At 28.8% G+C, this 15,413-nt stretch overlaps 2 protein-coding genes across 2 annotated transcripts in view; one reads left to right on the forward strand and one right to left on the reverse strand.

The window, feature by feature from the left end:
- LOC123298643 (neurobeachin) overlaps positions 1-15,413 on the forward strand; it is an 865,329-nt gene that overhangs the window by 808,169 nt on the left and 41,747 nt on the right. The gene's annotated exons all lie outside the window — the stretch shown is intronic.
- LOC123297264 (protein mab-21-like) lies at positions 3,416-4,878 on the reverse strand. Its single transcript, XM_044878860.1, has one exon. It carries the CDS (start codon positions 4,727-4,729, stop codon positions 3,632-3,634), a length of 1,098 nt encoding a protein of 365 aa, XP_044734795.1. The 5' UTR covers positions 4,730-4,878; the 3' UTR covers positions 3,416-3,631.

Consider the following 15,413-nt stretch of genomic DNA (forward strand, 5'->3'; position numbering starts at 1 on the left):
TAGTTAACGGTACATATTATTAAATCAAAAAAAAATTTGGGTATCTCATCGATCAATTAAGAGAGTAATTCTTAATTAAAAATACACTAAATAACATAACCATCCTCATATCATGTTATTTAGTGTATTTTTAATAAATTTATTACTCTCTTAATTGATCGATAAGATACCCAAATTTTTTTTTTGATTTAATAATATGTATCGTTAACTACAACATACTAAAAATTTGGATCATTTTCTACTAATTTATTTTTTTCTATTACTAGTGAGGGATCCTCCTTAAATATTAGATAAAACTTTTAAAATTGTTGTCTGAAGCAATTGTATTTGCAAATGGTAAAAGGCAAAAGAAAATCAAACCTCAGAAATAACTATATTGTAAAAATTGTATAACATAATAATTTTGAATTTTTTTCTAATTATTTTTAACCCATGGACAAATTTTAGACAAATTCGACTATTACTGACAATTATTTACAGGCAGCCACCTTTTTCTTTAATAATACTTTACAGCTCTAAATGAATTTCTAAGAATATAAATTAAAATAAATAAATAAATCCGTTAAATGATCTAGAGTAAATATTTAAGCTAAATATTTCAAATATAATTTAATAATTTATAATTCTTATAAATGTCCAATTAATGAATTAATTAATTGATTTAAAAAAATTAAAATATTCAAATTTAATTTTCAATTAATATCTTATTTGAAGTTAATATATTATTTTATTTAAACTGGTTTCAATTAAAAACTAGATTCAATTATAAAGCAAATATTCAATTAATAAAATTAAATATTCAAAAAACCATTTATAAAACCATTAATTTATACTCTGAAATTTCTCCTACATTTAATCACTGCTTTACTTCATGTACACAGAAAAACGGTTTCATGGCTTGAGATTGTTTGGTGGATTTTAAAAAGCAAGACATTTTTACCCTCAGTACATTCTCGATCCATGAATTTTTTTCTTCCTTTTCTGTGTAAAATTTCTATTGAATTGTTTGCTTATCTTCATATTGAAGAATGATAATTAAATTAGTGAAAGGTAATTCAGTTTCCAGAACCTCCAGTCATTCAGCCCCATCAAAATTTAAGGGCAAAACATATTATGCAAATTTTTAAGAGCATAACCAAATTTATTTTCCCTCAACGAAGAACACATTGACGGTGATAGTTCTAAAATGAGGTTCACACTCTAGCATCGCACAAACAAAATTTTGTTAGTAAAGTCATCTTCTATTTCCTAAAGTCAAAATTAGTCATAGTCTAAAAAAACATGTATGGTAAAGTATATAATAATGCATGGAGAGCTTTTATTATCCTCTTTCGTTTTAAAGGTATATAAAAATATGGTGGAAGCGACGGGAAGTAAATAGAAATTTAGTTTTACTTCCAATGTATTTCTATAATCACAATATCCTATAGCCTGTGATTTTCACATGTACTGTGATTTTAAGCTTTCTATACCATCTTAATTTTTAAATATCATATTTTTATCGAACAGGTAAAGAAACGGACAGCGAACGTGTTACAATTCTTTATGAAAGTCAATCGATTTGTGTCCAATAAACAAAGTAAGAGCAAATTAACCAATAAATTCTTTTAAACAAGTAATCAATTAAATAAAACAACAACAAAAACTTTATTACCTTTAACAAAAAAAAATTCTTATTTTTAAAGATTCAAGTGTTTATTTACGAGTTTATCCAACAACCACAAAAAAAGCTACTAATTAAACGAAACAAATTACAATTAAACGTTATAATTTCATTGATTACTAATATATTAATAATAAAAATCCTACCCGTATAATAAAAACTAATAAAAAAAGAGAACTGAAAAGCAAATATAATATTTTTGATTTTATTTAGTATGACATTAAATAGCAGGTGTTATTGTTTAAAAAAAAGTTTTATTGATTTTTTGTTTATTTGAAACCGGTTTCAAAAGTATTTATTATTATCATTATTTTTTGAATAGGTAAAAACAAACTTATTGAAATTTTAAACAAACATAAGTATAATATAGTATCGGAGTATCGTATCTACCTTAGTATCACAGATATTTATCAAAATTTAAATGGGGCCTCTCTCTAAATTTATTGAAAATGGATCTTTAAAATGTGTTTTCGTAAACAATAAATTTCACTTTTTATTTTTTGTTTTGTATATTATATGACTTTCAATTTTAATTCAACGCATATGTTTTATTTTTGCATGAAATTTTTGGTTTTTATGGAATTTTTCTTCATAATACTTAAATTCTTTTTAATAAATCTACCCCGTAAAGTCCGTATGATACCAAATAGAAGATTTTAGGTCAAAACGTTAATAAATTGAAGTCATAAATCAAATTTATTACTAAAACATTTAAAAAAATTTCAAATTGGTTTAAAAAATGTATGTTACGTAACTACATCGTAAAAATTTTATTTAAAAATTGCGAAAATTACTTTGAAAATAGAAATTTTTAAGTTAATTATTCAAACAATACCTACGTTTTTTAAATACTTTTAATTAAACTCCACTGGATCTCTGGATCCATCTTGTAAATAACACATCTCATTTCCAAAAAAATATGCAAATACCTAATTTTTTTACGCTTCCCTGCGCCTACACCATGAGATATTCTTTTTGCATAATTTTTTTGAAGGAAATTGTTTAAAGACTTTAAACAACCAAATTCGTTGAACTAGACTAAATTAGTCAAAATTGACAAATGCGTTTAATAATAAATAAATTTATGCCAATATAATTTCGTAATAAAAACTTGCTTAGAATCTTAATCGATATTTGCAGGTGGAGTACCTATGTAATTAACCTACACCGTCGCTTAACTATGAAGTAGAAATTTCTAAAAAACCTTAACAAATACTACGATCACTTTCTATATAACTCAATTTGAATATCTCAAGAAAGGTTATGAAAAATCTGTACTTGGATTTTTATACTATTCGATATTTTCTACTATGAGGAGCGCTCAAAATAAGAAAAGAGCTTCAGGGGATTTTGTGTAAACTAAATTTATTTCGAGAGGAATATTTCGTATTGAAAAAACTAAATTTATTTTAAAATTAATTTGGAATGCCGTGGAAATTAGCACTCCACTCAACGACTCTAGGACAAGTTCTAAATAGGGTAAAACATTAATCAAAACACAATCTAGATTTAAAACGTCTTTTTTAATAATGCATATTTTCTTTCAATATATATTTACAAAACGAAAACATAATTTGCAAAAATTATTTTTTTGTACAAAGAATATAATAAATTTTTAATTTTATAAAAAATATCAACAATATTAACAAAAAAAAAATTAAAAATAATTTAAAAAAATATGTATTTACATATAAAACAGTTCGAAACTCCGAAAATTATCGAAATTATTTAAAGCTAAAATAATAGGCATAATTCGAAAACATTTGACAATAAAAACTTGTCTACAAAATTAAATACATATTGAAACCCAATGGCTTTATCGATTGCACTAAAATTATTTACAATAAGCTTTCAATACTTTTGGAATGTGTGTATTAACTTTAAAAATAAAAAATAAATAACAATTATCGTACACTTTTTAAAATATCACTGGGGATAAGTAGAGGAAACAAAACCATATCCGTCGCTTTATAATTTCTCTAATGATCTTGTATTAGTTAGTAATTCTCTAGTTAATCGCCAAACTTGTTTTGCAGCATTCTCTAATCCACTGGGTGATTTGCCTTTGAATAAATCTAAATTTGGCAAAAAGTAATGTGGACATCGCCTACATTGTAAACAAGATATTAACTGCAGGAATATCCCATTAATGCGATCACCCAAGCATGCTTCATCCCACTCAATTTCCCGCGGATGCTTTTCACATTCGTATAATAGTAAAGTCTTCATATGGTAACTAGTAACAGGATTCCCAGGTAAATCTAAATGACGATCACGTAATGTTTTTAATATACTTAAACATCGCCGTCGGCAACCACCTTGCAACAATCGATTTTCAGCCTCATTAAAAGAAAGTACCCACGCATCGCCTTCCATAGCAGATTGTTTACCTTGCATTGCAATACTCTCTTTAGATAATAAATCAAATCCTTCAGTTTTCACTTCAGCTACTAAATTAGGATGTGGCCATGGTATATGTGGTATTGGCCAATGTGCCGCTGATCGTGGCCAGACACCAGAACATTTAAATGCTGGTGTAATTTGTACGATATATCGTTCTCGAATACGTAATTTAACTTCGGTGGTGTCAGCAATCATTTTCACTGAATCGCGATAAGCACATTTATCACAAGCCTGAGCCACTAATGTTTGGAATCGAGATCGGATTTTTCGCGCTGATAAATATCCAGATGCGGTAATAAATTCCACCCATAAAGACATTGATCGTTTACGACCATCGCTCAATTTAAGCACTGCACAACCTGGTAATGTACCATCATCCACAAAATTGAAAACTCCCATTTGATTTAAATATAAAACCACTTCGAATTCACCCGGTGATATTACATCAAGACCTTCATAACGTCCATTGCACTCAGTTAATGATGATATAAATCTCGGCTCTTGCACTTCAACTTCTTTTAGTACATCTTGCACAACTTTGCACACTTCACGTATTGTTTTAGCAATAGTGCCCATACGATTTTGTACCCGTTCACCATAATATTTATTCAATTGATATAACATTTTTGATTGAGCAGCCATCATATCAGGTGGCACCAACATTGCAAACACTAAAAAATTGACAGCTCAAGTCGTGTGAAAATTATTTGTTATGACAAATAGTTGACTGTTATAGTGGGTGATCCGAGACTCAGTCAGTATAGGCTAACATCTGTTTTGGTACTGACAACGACTATCGTCTCCACAAACTGTTCGAGGAAATACGTTATACCTAGCCTGTATGTTTACATCTCTGTTTGTTCAAACAATATTCATTTGGTGGGATCGAGTCTATTAGGTTGGGCTTACATATAAAGGCGGAACTTGTGTGCTCCACCTTTGATGATGTGTATTAAATTGGATAACGCCTCCTCGTTAAACGACTTTTGTTTGATATTGATCTTACTATAAAACTACTATACATATTCGTTCGTTATAGTAACGCGATGGCTTCACCTTTTATCCCTATATATATTTTATTCATATATACCTAATGTTCGTTTTGTTAAATGTGACAATAAATGTCCCTTACAATTTGGAATTTTGTTTGTTAACTGTCCGTCCCTTTTTTTTTTTAATAATAATCTATTATTTTATTCAAATAATAATTTATAATATAAACCGATAGTATATAAAACTTAAATTAAATTATTTTTTGACATTGAATAAAATGGCCGCTTTTGGATGGACCTATAAATGCGTAATTCATTTTAATAATCCTTTGTTTTGGTCAACTATATTTGGAAAAAAAATGTCAAAGTTTGTATATCTGTCATCGCTTAATTTTCATAAGACGAATTCTTTTAAATGAATTTGGTTATTTCTTTTGATAAGCAAAACGAAAGAATATTTTTCACATGCAAAGACACACTTAAATTATTAAAAACCGGAAGCTCTAGATATTTTCATTATTTGCCTATAGAATTATCCAAATTTAAATTTATGGGACTCAAATTCGTTGGCTTTTAATCTAAAATTTATAGGGCTTTAAGACAGATCTACAATCTACATAGAGATGCAGATCTGCTAACAAAGTTTTTGAGACTTGTGCTATATTTTCATAGCTTCGTTGTTTAAGTGTCTTTACAACTTCCGGATTCGTTAAAGATGTGCAACCACAATAAACCGTAGTTCCGTAAACTAACTTAAATATTAATTAAAGAAAATTGAAAAAATACACATATACCAGGAGTAGAACCTGGGTCTCTCAGATTAATGCCAAGTGGCTTAACCAACTGGGCCATTTGTGCTCTAGGCATAATGCGTACTTTTTTCAACTCAAAGACTTAAATTTTTGTCAATTGTTTGTCAACATTCACTTATTTATTATTGGTTTGTTTACTTAATTTTGTATATAAATTTAAACGTCGAAGTCTTTCGATTATTAATGATGTTTATAATACAATGGTGTAAACTATTAAGACAAATAACTTTCCAACTTAATCGTAATTAAAGCGAATTTAAAAAACTTATCAAAATGGAAAAGTGATAATGTGAAACTTTGAATAATAAGCATAAAATGAATTTACATGCGCTTCCACCACTAAAAAGAATTGTTAGCAACAGCACTTATGATATTTACAATTGTCAAACTCAGCTCTAGCAGCTTTTTTTTAGACTTTTTTAAAATGATGTAAGGCAATCAAGATTAAGCTGATACTTACGAAAATGTCGCTATTCCTTTTCATCAAAAATGAATTAAATTTATTATATGATGATCCCGTTATTTTGTTAATCTGTATTATTATACGCAATATGTATATAATTTATAAACTCGTTGAAATAGAATACTTTTTGACGGTAGATTCAATGGTAAAAGACCCATTATACAAGGGATACTAATGTAAAACCCTATTTTTTTTTTTCTAAAAATAATATTAAATGTATAAGGCTTATATCAAAAGAATGTTTTTTTATTCAAGGATTAATTTCAATTTAAAAAATATTATAATTTCTATAGAAAATGATATACATTTCGGTCTAAAAATAACTAAGTATTTCCTTTAAGTACTTGGAAATTGAATTAAAAATTATATATTTCCAAACCAATAAACACGTTTATAAATATAAAATGATTATTTACGCTTATGAACAAGAGTCTGTAAAATTATCTGTACAAATACTACAGTTTTCTCAAATGTTGCTTTATATATTTAAGTGATACTTAGATTTACTTCAGATAATAGATATATAATCAAAGAATTACAAATTCGGATATATAGCGAATTTTATTCGCTTATGTTGAGTTAAAAATGGACTTTGTATTTTTTTTATAAACTAATTTTTTCTTTTCTTTTTCAGGTGAGTTTACTGTGTTTTTATATAATCCAAATTCTATTGGGCGGGTAAGTAAATAAATTTTTTGTATTAAATGTTTGCATACAAAATGCAAGAGTATTGAAAACGTGGGAGTTGACTTAATGCTTAGAGATTGGAAGCCTAGAAACTTGGTTTTATATTTTCAGAGCTGAGAGAAATTTTCTAAACACATTAAACTATGCCTCTGGAAATCGTTTGACGTCAAATCTCTTTTGATGTTCTTGAACAGCTCTTGGGGCTCGGAATAGTAGACTCTTGTGAGGTGTCCCTTCGGATATCACAGCAATCTTAGACTCCAAGTATCCAGTTTTTAGACCACGATAAAATTAAAAGAAGAACAAAACCAAAAACTACAAACACTTACTATTATGTTGTTATTGGATTGTACTCACCACGGTATTACTATTAATCAGATATTAATGGACCATGACCAAGATCTTCGGGTCTTAGTTTGATTATAAGTCTTACTCTTCACTTACAGTAAGCCAAGTATAAGAACAAGACATTAGTAGACAGTCTTGGGTAGACAGTTTTGGTTTCATTCTCCCCTGAATTGCAAAACCAAGACCTGACTACAAGGACTCATTCTCGCGAGACTTATATAAAGCTCTACCCGTTGTGAATTTCCTTTTGAGACTGAATGATATTGGATCGTTTCATCATGAAATTAGGAAGACCTAGATCTACGATTCCTAGTTTTGATATTGACTTGGCTCTTTTTTTATACCAATAATCGATGATTTAAGTTCCAGACATTAGATTCGAAAACTAGAAACACCTACTTTGCATGGTTGTTCTACTTTGTTATTATATATTCGACAATAGTTTTAAAACACTAAATTTCATATTTGTGAACAATAAAGCTAACACTCTCTAAGCAATAAATTGCCAGCTAGTAGTGATGATCAAAATCAGTCTCTAGGTATGCAGTCTCGGTCTCATTCTCCCTAGAACTGCAATACCAAGACCAAGACCACAAACACTTATTCTCACGAGACTTAACTTTAATCACCTATGGTCTTGGTCTTGGTATCGGTGATCTAAGAACAAGACATTATTCGTACTAGAAGTGCCTTTGAAAAAGAGAATCTACTAAACGTTCGATTTCCGACTGTTATGTGGTTGTTCTACTTTGTTATTATTTATTCGACAATACTTTTACAACACTAAAAGCACATTCACAAATTTCAAAGACCATAATTGTATTTAATCCTACTTTGCTTGAATACAACGAAACTGACTGTAAAAGAGCAACACAATAATTTCACGAAGTAATAAAATGTTATTTTTTAATCTATGTGAACAATAAAGCTTACACTTTAAACATATCCATACATACAACTATCGATAGGTCTTTTAATACAATATAAGTAACATATTGACATATGACAATATGTTATTAAGTAGGTACACATACATACTCGTCTATAAGAATGACGACCAAATGACAAAACATTGTCAAGAGATTGAATAATAATAAAATTGTTGATGAATTGAATGACATACAAATATATCTGTATCAAAGAATTGAATATTATATAAAACCAAACAATAGAGGTTACCTTATAATCAACAAACCACTTATCGATACACATTTTACGATATACATTTATTATTAATAGAACTTATGTAATGTATAAGGGTGTATGTTATTTGGGCACTAACCTAGATGTATGTACTTGGTAACAGAAATGGAACAAAAACTTGGTTAGGCCAAGTCGCGTGAGTTTAAACTGTGATCTGTGACCTGCGAAAATTACTTTGAAAACCCAGATGTTATATTAACATTTCAGTAGTTCAGTAGTCGGGATGCAAGCTTTATTAAACTTTTAGGTGTACCTTTTTCAAACTGCAAGCTACTACTAATTGAAATATGTCCCAAAAAAGCTACTATTAAAACAAGAGGTCCCTTTATTTTTTGCAATGCAAAACAAATATGATCGTCCTACCGACTACCGTAACTTTTCAACTGACTACCGTATGTATCCCCGGGGTCTGCTTGTCTGTAATTGGATGCGATACGTGGAGCGAAAGAGGAAACTGTCAATGAGTTCTCCTGTGTCCTTGTAATAATCATATGTACTTATATACTTATTATACACGAAAGTCAGTATATTACGCATTAGTATAAGTATTAGACAAGGACAAAGGGGAACTCACTGGCATTTTTCTCTCTCGCTACGCATATCGTATGTTTTTTCCCCTGCCTTGCTCTATGTATTCATATCTCTATGATTAATACTATCTAGTGAGGAGCAATCTCAAGACCAAGGCCAAAATCAAGGCTGTATTTGATTATCTTTGTTAACATACACAATCTTTTAAATTTAAGATTTTTTCTTACACATTAGTCTTGATCTCGCAAGTCTATCTTGATCTTTAAAATGTGTACAAATCTGACAAATCACACAAATCACAAGACTAAAGTACAAAAAACGTGCACAAGACAGATATAGTTAATTGTGGAAGTAACAAGATCAATGTGCAGTGTTTAAAACAAAGATAGTCAAATAGTTTTTGAGTTTGATCAATGCTCATCATAATTAATATCGATAGTCCAGTGCTTTTAGAAATACAAAACTCAATTGAAATAATATGGGCGTCGATCAAGGAGTACAGTACACCATTATTGTATGGGATTGTTGAGTTGATGAACTCATCAGAAAAGGCAAAAACCTGTCAGGCTGAAGCATTAATAGACATCCAGGTGTTTCTTTCTAAATTTCAAGCTGCTTCAGGAGGAAATCATCAATAAAAGATTGAAAGGCGCCCATATAATTTTCATTCAGAACGTAAACTTCTATCTTTACGACTACCGCATCTCTACAACTTATTATGCAACATTGTACAAGCCGGGCACTGATTTGTTGACATGGCATTAAAAGATTTTTTCTTTCAGGTAAAACTTTTAACATAGTACCCAGTTTACATGGATGTATATATTATATATAAAATACATTATTAAAAGTACTTATATAATACACAACAATAAGGGAAAAAATGTTGCTATTTTATTTATTTTTTTCAAGAGGGCTTATTTTTTGTGTATAGTCTCTAGTGTATACTATTTTTAACAAAAGGCTTTATACACAGAGAGAGGATTATCAATATGTTTCTTTAGTGTAATTATTTGTAATTTTATGTGTGTGTTCATAAATGCTTGAAAAAAAAACTTTGAGGTTGTTTATTATCCAATGGATTTTGTAGATATAGTCCTGGTACACATCAGCATATAATGTCATTGATAAATACACCTCTAGAAGTTATGACTTAGTTATGTTTAGCTTGCTAACTTCAAAGAAAATTATTTTTTATGTGTTCTCTTTCTCGCTGCTCGGAATATTTTTATCGCAAGTAAAATTGACGTAAATCGATTATTTTGTTATTCTTATACTAAATTAAAAGACATATTCCGATACTAAAAACAAAGGTATGTTCGGTGCAATTTTCTGTAGATTGGATAACGGGAATCCAGTTTTAATAAGTGCCGTTCAAAACATTTCGTCACGGTAATTTAAAAGATTGTATGTCAAAATTTGAAATTTTTTATATTGGTTCTATATATCTTTTTTCGTTCCTCAGATGGATAAAAAGTATCTTAGATACACCAATACGGTAGTTGACTGATATCGAATTTGCCACATCACCCATAAAAATGTAAAAGTAGACTTGGTACTATAACAAAATTTGAAAGTTAAATTAAAATTGATTAAAAAATGAAGAAGTTATAATTTAAAGATTGTTACCTTTTTCCGGCAAAAGAGAGTTCTATATGTAATCATCTCTATGGTGATACCGTGCAATCCCTAATCTTCGTGTTTGTTTAATTAGGAGTTTTAAGCGATTTTTGTGTTTATTTAATTATCTTCATTTTAGAAAGTCAAAAAACAACGGATAATCGTCAATTTTAAGCTTGCGGGCGCGTTCAAAACTTTCTGAGCGACGTGAAAAAGACCGCATTGACGTGAAAAGGTTGCTCTATTAACAAATTAACAGGCCTAACTAAGACACACATCAGTTTCTTGAGGTTTGTTTATCAATGACATTATATGTTATCGGGTACCGGGACTAATATGTCTAATATTAAAAATGGATACGTTATTTTCTATTGTATATAATTGGCAATTGGTATGTTATTAATGTCGAAATATTTAATATTTTGGTTTTGAAATGAATTCGTTACAATTTTTAATAACTTCGTTTTGTTATGACATGGGTTTAGAAACAACATTATTTATTTTCGTTTATAAAAGAAAGCGGATATCTTGTTTATAATTGCTATACATATGATCCTCAACCCTATTTTACAGGAATATAGAACTTTTTATGAATTCCCAAAATTATTTTTATTAATTTGGTAGTCATAGATAAAAATCCGTTACTCAACTCTAACTGTTGTAGCTACGAAAGCCATAAAAAAGATCAAAGCAACCAACATAGGGTACAATTCAATAAAAAGTTATTAATTAAAATTCAAAACTGTGTATTCTGAGTGCAATACAACCATACTCGATTATAACCGATAGTTGTTATAAAAGATATCTATATTTTTTATGTTTAGTGAAAATTACGTTTGGTCGATATAACCGATATACTAGCTTATAAAGTTCAAAATAAAGTTAACAACGCTCAAATATTATATAGGATTAATAATAGTATAATATTGTTTTGTTTTTATAAACTGCTACAAAGTATTAAAGGAACAAAATTTTTACATAAAATACACAAACTTTTACCTAAATTTCATGTGTATCTCGGCAAAAAATCATCGAATTAGGCCCAGCAATCGCTCATTTGAAAACTTGTACTTTCTAGTTTTGGAATCTATTATTCTATTTGCTTGTCCCATGCCGCTTGCACGGACGGATAAGAAATGTTATCCTTAAATTTTACATGAAGATTAGAAGCGTGAAAAAAATACAAGTTTTCTAATGAGCACCATGAGACAAACTAAAAACTGATTCTTTCATATAATCACTGAATTCGAAAAATTAACAAAGATAAAATCTATTATTCATACTTGAACGAGACATCAAACACTAACTATATTATATTCACGGTCATAAAAATATTTTTGCGTATTCAAATACATATTTATGTGTAAATAATATAGTTTGACATAAAAAAATTTAAAAATAATTGTAACTAATTAGTTCTAAATATGTAGAATGCAACAACACATCTTAATAATAAATTATGAACATACTTTGTTCTGTTTTCTTCGGTGTACTACATGATCGAGGTATGACAATGCAATGACTATCTTTGTGTACTTACACCAAGTTAAAATAGTGTATACACTAGAGTACAAAAAGAACAAGAAAAAATATAAGACACAAAAAATAAAAATGCATATTTTAGTTTTTTAATTTTAAAATAGAAATAAAATATAATTCATTAAACCAATTAAAAAATGTATTTAAGTGACAAACGAAGCTTGACTAAACTGAAATGAAATGGGAAATGTTGCGAGACGTGATTTTATCTTTTTTTTTTCTTATTAATATATGTTTTTTCTCATATGGAAGATTTCTGTATATTATTATTTGAAATAAATTAGTCTTTTACTAATAATAATATTTAAGTTTAATTTATTTCAAATTTAGAAATAAAAATTGTTTCCTGTTGCAAATAATTTCCAATATTAACATGAGGATTCAAAACCCTATATAGTTATTTTATTTTTCTATTAGCTTGCTTTCTGTATAATATAGGTATTATCAACACATATAAAATAATGAAAATATGGTGGAAGCGTTGTAAGCCTTAGGTTGCCTTTTCGTTTGTATACCATATACACATGGTATACAAACTTTGCGATACACAATATTGTAGTGTCTCGAATTCGCGTAGTAATTTTTCAAATGAGACATTTACAAGTAAGAAAAATCTACTCGCTAACAACATCAATTTTTTTTCTTATAAATAATGTGTTTTACTTGATATTTTAAGTATTTTAATCTAATTTAATAATGTTCAAACAAATATGTGTATAAATAAAATTATTGTTTTGTGTACATTTGTTTATAGAAAAGTATAACCTACTCATGAAATATTTTTGTTTTCTTTTTAAAATAAGATAAATTAAGTGGCGATTGGTGTCCATGTTTAAGTAGTGTGTAATGTTTTACTTTTTTTTTTTTTTTTTTGTCTTTTACTACATTAAAATGTATTTAAAAGTAAATTTATGTATATTATCTATATATAGGTGATTTTTAAGTAAAGTTTCTGAAATTTGAATACATTTTATAAAGACCCTATGAATAAACAAGTGAAATTTACAAAATTTAAAAACCCCCGACAAATGCGATTTATTCCTTGTAAGACGATTTTTGGAAACTTAGCTATAAAATGTGCTTAATCAAGTCGGTTCGACCGTTTAGGGATTACGATTCCACTGAGAAACACACAGACGCACAGATAAACACTTTAATCTTCTCCTTCTAACACTCTTTCTAAAATCAATATCAATGTGATGGTCAAGGACATAAGATGAGATGAAAAGGATACTTAGAGAGCTATCATTTTTTGGGACAAATTTTTAGAAATATTTTTATTTAAATTAAATTATTTGAGTTGACTGTGTTCTTTTGAATTATTGTTTTGAATTACTTAATTATTTCACTTTTCGAAATGAATTGAGCCAGGTTTATTTGACCATTAATTTTCAAAGTAATTAGTTATATGTTAAAAATGTCATGCCTTTTCCAAACTGAATCGATTTTGAAAATCATCGGCAATTGTATAGTTTTTTCGGGTACGATACCCTAAGCACGTACTTGGAACATATCTCTCCGTTAAATTACCTTTCAAATGAAACCAAAAAAATTAAAATCGGTTCATCCGTTTAGGCCCTACGATGCCACAGACAGACACGCAAACATAGCGGTCAACCTTATAACACCCCTTTTTTTAGTTCGGAGGTTAAAAACACCATAAAAAAAAAACCAAAAATGGCAGATTTTGTGAAACTAAATTTTACCACAAATGTTTGTTCAAAGAGGACTATTATGATTTTGTCTCTTATATAAAATCTTTTTTCCTCAAAATAATTCTCAGCCATTCAATAAAAATCTGTTCAACATTGTAGATATCGTTAGGTTCTTCCTAGTTGCTGATTATAAAATTTGAAGATCAGAGTACATTGCATTGCACTAAATGTTTGTCTCAAAAGTGAATGTGCCCAACGCCTCGACCGTTATTCTATATTTGTACATCAAGCTCCCAAACGAATGTACAAATCTAAGCGTAGCCTTTAACCATTTGTCATATACAAATAGTCGATATCTCATTTTCCGAAACAATATTCGATAGGTACGCGTGTATCAATAATAGGGAATACAATAGGAATACAACTTTTGGTTACAAACCGCATAAGCTTGTTACTAATTCCAGGTCAGTTTTTAGCATTAATTTCCCAATCAAAACAAATGGTTGTATAAAAGCAAATAACCATACGTAAACCAACTGGTTGTATAGGGCATAAGCGAAATGTATTAAAGATAACTTTTAGGTCGAAATCCTCAAGTGAAACAAACTTTTACCTCCTGAGAACATCATGGGTCCCAGCAGCGGGAGTTTGTTGATTACAAGCGGGTTTTCATTATTAAAAACATCTATTTCTTACCAAATTAGAACGGTTTTTTATAATTTTCAAATTTAATTGATATGAAATTTTCAATTAATTCATTTTGAAAAATAAATTTTGGATACATAATAATCACCTTTATACAACCAAAAATACTGTATATGCTTTTTATATGTTCTTAGTGATTTATTAGACACTATGTATCCCACCTTCCTATTTAACATATGTCACATTCTTAGTTGAAAAATAAACGAGATTTGTATCTTAAATTCTATCAGCAAACAAAAAAAAAGAAACTAAACCAAGCGAGGATTCTTTTTTACTTCGTGTACACTTAAAACGCTAACTAGAACAACGCACGAACAAGTACTGATATAATCTTATACAAATGCGTCACGACGTTGAAATTGAACAATGCGACTGGGGTTTTTGTAACATTATTAAGCCCGTGCTTCGAAGCTATTGTCTTCGGTTTGTATTTGTATTTCATATTTTTAACACTCTCTTATCTATTAAAAATAATAGTGGAACAGAACTTTTATAAAATTGGAGAGAAAATTTTCGGATAATAGCATTTGTGGAGGACTTGTGTAGTGAGCTGGAAATATCTATTTATATTTTCCATTTAGTCCCATGTATATATAACCTTGTTTTTGTGACTTTTTAAACTTAAAATTCAACGGAATTAATTCGCCAACAGTATATTTTTACAAACTTTTATTTAGCTTCACCTGTCTGTAATCAAATATCGCAAGTCAAAGATCTGCTTTCCGGTTCGATTGAGCTGAAATTTTGCATGCACATTTGGTTTGTATGACAATGCATGGTAAGATTGTGGCG

The sequence above is a fragment of the Chrysoperla carnea genome, chromosome 4 (genome assembly GCF_905475395.1).
Source record: "Chrysoperla carnea chromosome 4, inChrCarn1.1, whole genome shotgun sequence".
NCBI lineage: Eukaryota > Metazoa > Arthropoda > Insecta > Neuroptera > Chrysopidae > Chrysoperla > Chrysoperla carnea.